This window comes from Cynara cardunculus (assembly GCF_001531365.2).
Source record: "Cynara cardunculus var. scolymus isolate 2C chromosome LG 16, CcrdV1, whole genome shotgun sequence".
In the NCBI taxonomy this organism is placed as follows: domain Eukaryota; kingdom Viridiplantae; phylum Streptophyta; class Magnoliopsida; order Asterales; family Asteraceae; genus Cynara; species Cynara cardunculus.
In genome coordinates, this window is record NC_037543.1 from 4,846,115 (window position 1) to 4,849,484 (window position 3,370).

The 3,370-nt window shown below is 32.2% G+C and overlaps 2 protein-coding genes across 2 annotated transcripts in view; both read left to right on the forward strand.

The window, feature by feature from the left end:
- LOC112529311 (AAA-ATPase ASD, mitochondrial-like) overlaps positions 1 to 3,370 on the forward strand; it is a 20,151-nt gene that overhangs the window by 4,442 nt on the left and 12,339 nt on the right. The window lies entirely within an intron of this gene.
- LOC112529310 (AAA-ATPase At3g28580-like) lies at positions 779 to 2,473 on the forward strand. The gene has a single exon (XM_025140534.1). It carries the CDS (start codon positions 851 to 853, stop codon positions 2,378 to 2,380), a length of 1,530 nt encoding a protein of 509 aa, XP_024996302.1. The 5' UTR covers positions 779 to 850; the 3' UTR covers positions 2,381 to 2,473.

Consider the following 3,370-nt stretch of genomic DNA (forward strand, 5'->3'; position numbering starts at 1 on the left):
TTTTAATATATTGTAATTTATCGTAATACATTTGTATACAAATAGATAACCAAAAAATATGTTTTCATATTTTATTAATTAATAAAATTTAATTTATATTTGAAATATGTATTCTTAATATTTTATTAATTAATAATAATATAAAATTAATTTATTTATATAATTATAATACAAATTAAAAATTAAAAAACATAAAAGATGTAATTGTAAAACATGTTAAAAAGTTAAAATATAAATAAAGTTAAAAGGTTAAAAATGAAAATATAAAAAGCTTAAAATTAAAAATATTTTAATTTTAGAATTTAGTTGTCTTTTATTCTTTTGTGAGGAGAGGGTTTAGGATGTGTCGACTATGGAGTTAGAATAATGACTAAAGGAATCTCCAAAGAGTCAAATGACTTTTGCTGCGGTTTGAATTGTGAGGGAGCAAGGAACCAACAGAAGGCAGCCCCCATACAGTGGGTTATTACTACTTGTGATATTTAAAAACTTGTTTGTTTATCTTTTAACAGGTATGTTAAAGAGATAATTTTTGAATTATTAAAAGATGAATCTTAACTATTTAACATGCTATTTTTATTATAAATAATTACCAACCAACCAATTATATTTTATTTTATATTATATCATAAAAATCTTTTAACTTAAACCTTTTTATGCTATTTTGGAAGCATATAAAAGGAACCTTCCTTGGTCTTTGTGTTAAGATCTGGTCCCTGCCCGAACCCGTCAAAGGATTATAAAAAGACCTATCGCGTTGACCCTCAAACTTGACTCGCTTCTATATAAACAAACAACATCTAAACCCCATTAAGCCTACCAAATTCTTGTTCCATTTGTGATCTGAAAGATGATGGGAGATCATTATATGACTCAGTTAGGGTCCGTGATGGCCGGCGTTATGTTCGTATGGGCCATCTTCCGGCAATGGTTTCCCGAAGAGCTCGGTGAGCATGTCGAAAAATACTTCCATAAGCTTCTTAGTTATGTCTACCCTTATCTCCAGATCACTTTCCATGAGTATCAAGGCGATGAGTTCGAGCGAAGCAAGGCGTATGTTGCCATCGAACGCTATCTCAGCACCAACTCCGCCAATCGAGCCAAACGCCTCAAAGCAAACGTCGTCAAAGACTGCCAATCCGTCGTCCTCAGTATGGACGATTATGAAGAAGTAACTGATGAGTTCAAAGGCATCAAGATCTGGTGGACTTCCAGCAAAACCATCCCACAACAGCGATCTTTCTTTTCGTACCATAACGATGATGAAAGACGGTTCTACAAGCTCACTTGCCATCGCAAAAACCGAGATATCATTACTAAAGTTTACTTGCAACATGTGCTCGACGAAGGCAAGGCCATTGCTATAAAGACCAGGCAAAGGAAGCTGTATACCAACAACAAGAGCGAAAGTGGTGGGTGGATGAGCAAGACAACGATGTGGAGTCACATCATATTCGAGCACCCTTCTACCTTTGATACACTTGCAATGGACCCAAAGAAGAAGAAGGATATCTTGAATGATCTTAAGACGTTTAGCAGGTCGAAAGAYTACTACAAGAAGGTGGGGAAGTCGTGGAAGCGAGGTTATCTTCTTTACGGTCCTCCAGGAACTGGGAAGTCTAGCATGATTGCCGCCATGGCTAACCTTCTCGAGTACGATATTTATGATCTTGAATTAACCTCTGTCAAAGATAACACAGATTTAAGGAAGCTACTCATCGATACTTCAAGTAAGTCGATAATTGTGATCGAGGATATCGATTGTTCACTTGATCTCACAGGTCAAAGAAAGGGGAAAGAAAAGGACAAGAAAGGGGAGGAGAAGGATCCTGTTGCCAAGAAGGCGAAGGAGGAGAAGGAGAAGGATAATAAGGGAAGTGAAGTGACTTTATCTGGGCTTCTGAACTTCATTGATGGGTTATGGTCGGCTTGCGGCAGCGAGAGACTGATTGTTTTCACGACCAACTACGTGGAAAAGCTTGATCCTGCTCTGATCAGACGAGGAAGAATGGATAAGCATATCGAGCTGTCTTACTGCAGTTTCGAAGCATTCAAGGTGCTTGCTAAGAACTATCTGGATCTTGAATCACATGAACTGTTTGCAGCCATCAGTCGATTGTTGGGGGAGACGAAGATGACTCCGGCGGATGTTGCCGAGAATTTGATGCCGAAGTCAGATGAAGAGAATGCTGAGAGCTGTTTAAACAACCTGATCAAATCCTTGGAGGATGCAAAAGAAGAAGCGAGACTGAAAGCTGTGGAGGATGCGAGGATTAAAGCTGAGGAGGAAGCAGGTGAAAAGAGTGATGAAAATGGTGAAAAGGTACAAGACAGCGAGGCAAAAACATGTGATGAGGAAGGAAAGAAGGATGATATCTAAACATATGAATTTACGAAAGTAGCGGGTGTAGAAGGTTATTGAATGGATTGAAAATTGTCTTACCTTAAAGATTAATAAAACATAGTATCGATTTAATAATATATTATATATATATATATATATATATATAATATCGTATCGATTTAATAATATATTATATATATATATATATATTAAGTTATATTATTTATATCTATATCTATACTATATTATAAAGCATTTGACAAAACTTTTAAAAACTTTTTTTTATGCATGAAGTAGTGTACATTGATGCATATTACTTAAAATTTCAGATTACAAGTAAATTATGCACAAGTACAACTTATTAAAGCTTCATAGTTGAATTCGTGTAACTAACTACGGATAAACATAATCAAATAGAGGATAAACATCTCATTTTAAAATATAAAAAATCTAAAATATAATTAGGATAATTATCGAGTTCCAACAAAATAATTAATTATTATATTTATAAGAAAATTATATTATTAAACCAAATATTGAATCTAAATTAAATTATAATAAAAAAAATTGAATTAAAAATTACATAAAAAATAAGGAATTTTAAATAGTTAATTTGACACTAATATCGATATATTTTGTCAAATTTTTATGGTATCTTCAGATTTATATTTTATTAAAAATAAAAACATTATCATTTTTTCAAAATCACATAAGACCATATTATAGCGTCGACTGAGATAAAGAATAAAATTAAATATTAAAATCAAGATGTCGCTGCATTGCGAGTACCCTTCTAGTTATATTTTAAAACATTTGACATAATTCTTAAAACCCATTTTTTATGATGTAATTATTAATTAAGTTATACTAGAAGAATACTCGCGTAATATAACGAAATACATCTTGATTTTAGTGTCTCATTTTATTATGTTTTTATTGATGTTATAATACGATTTTATATGTTTTTCATAAAACAATAATTTTTTTATTTTTGAATAAAATATAAATATAAAGATATCATAAAAA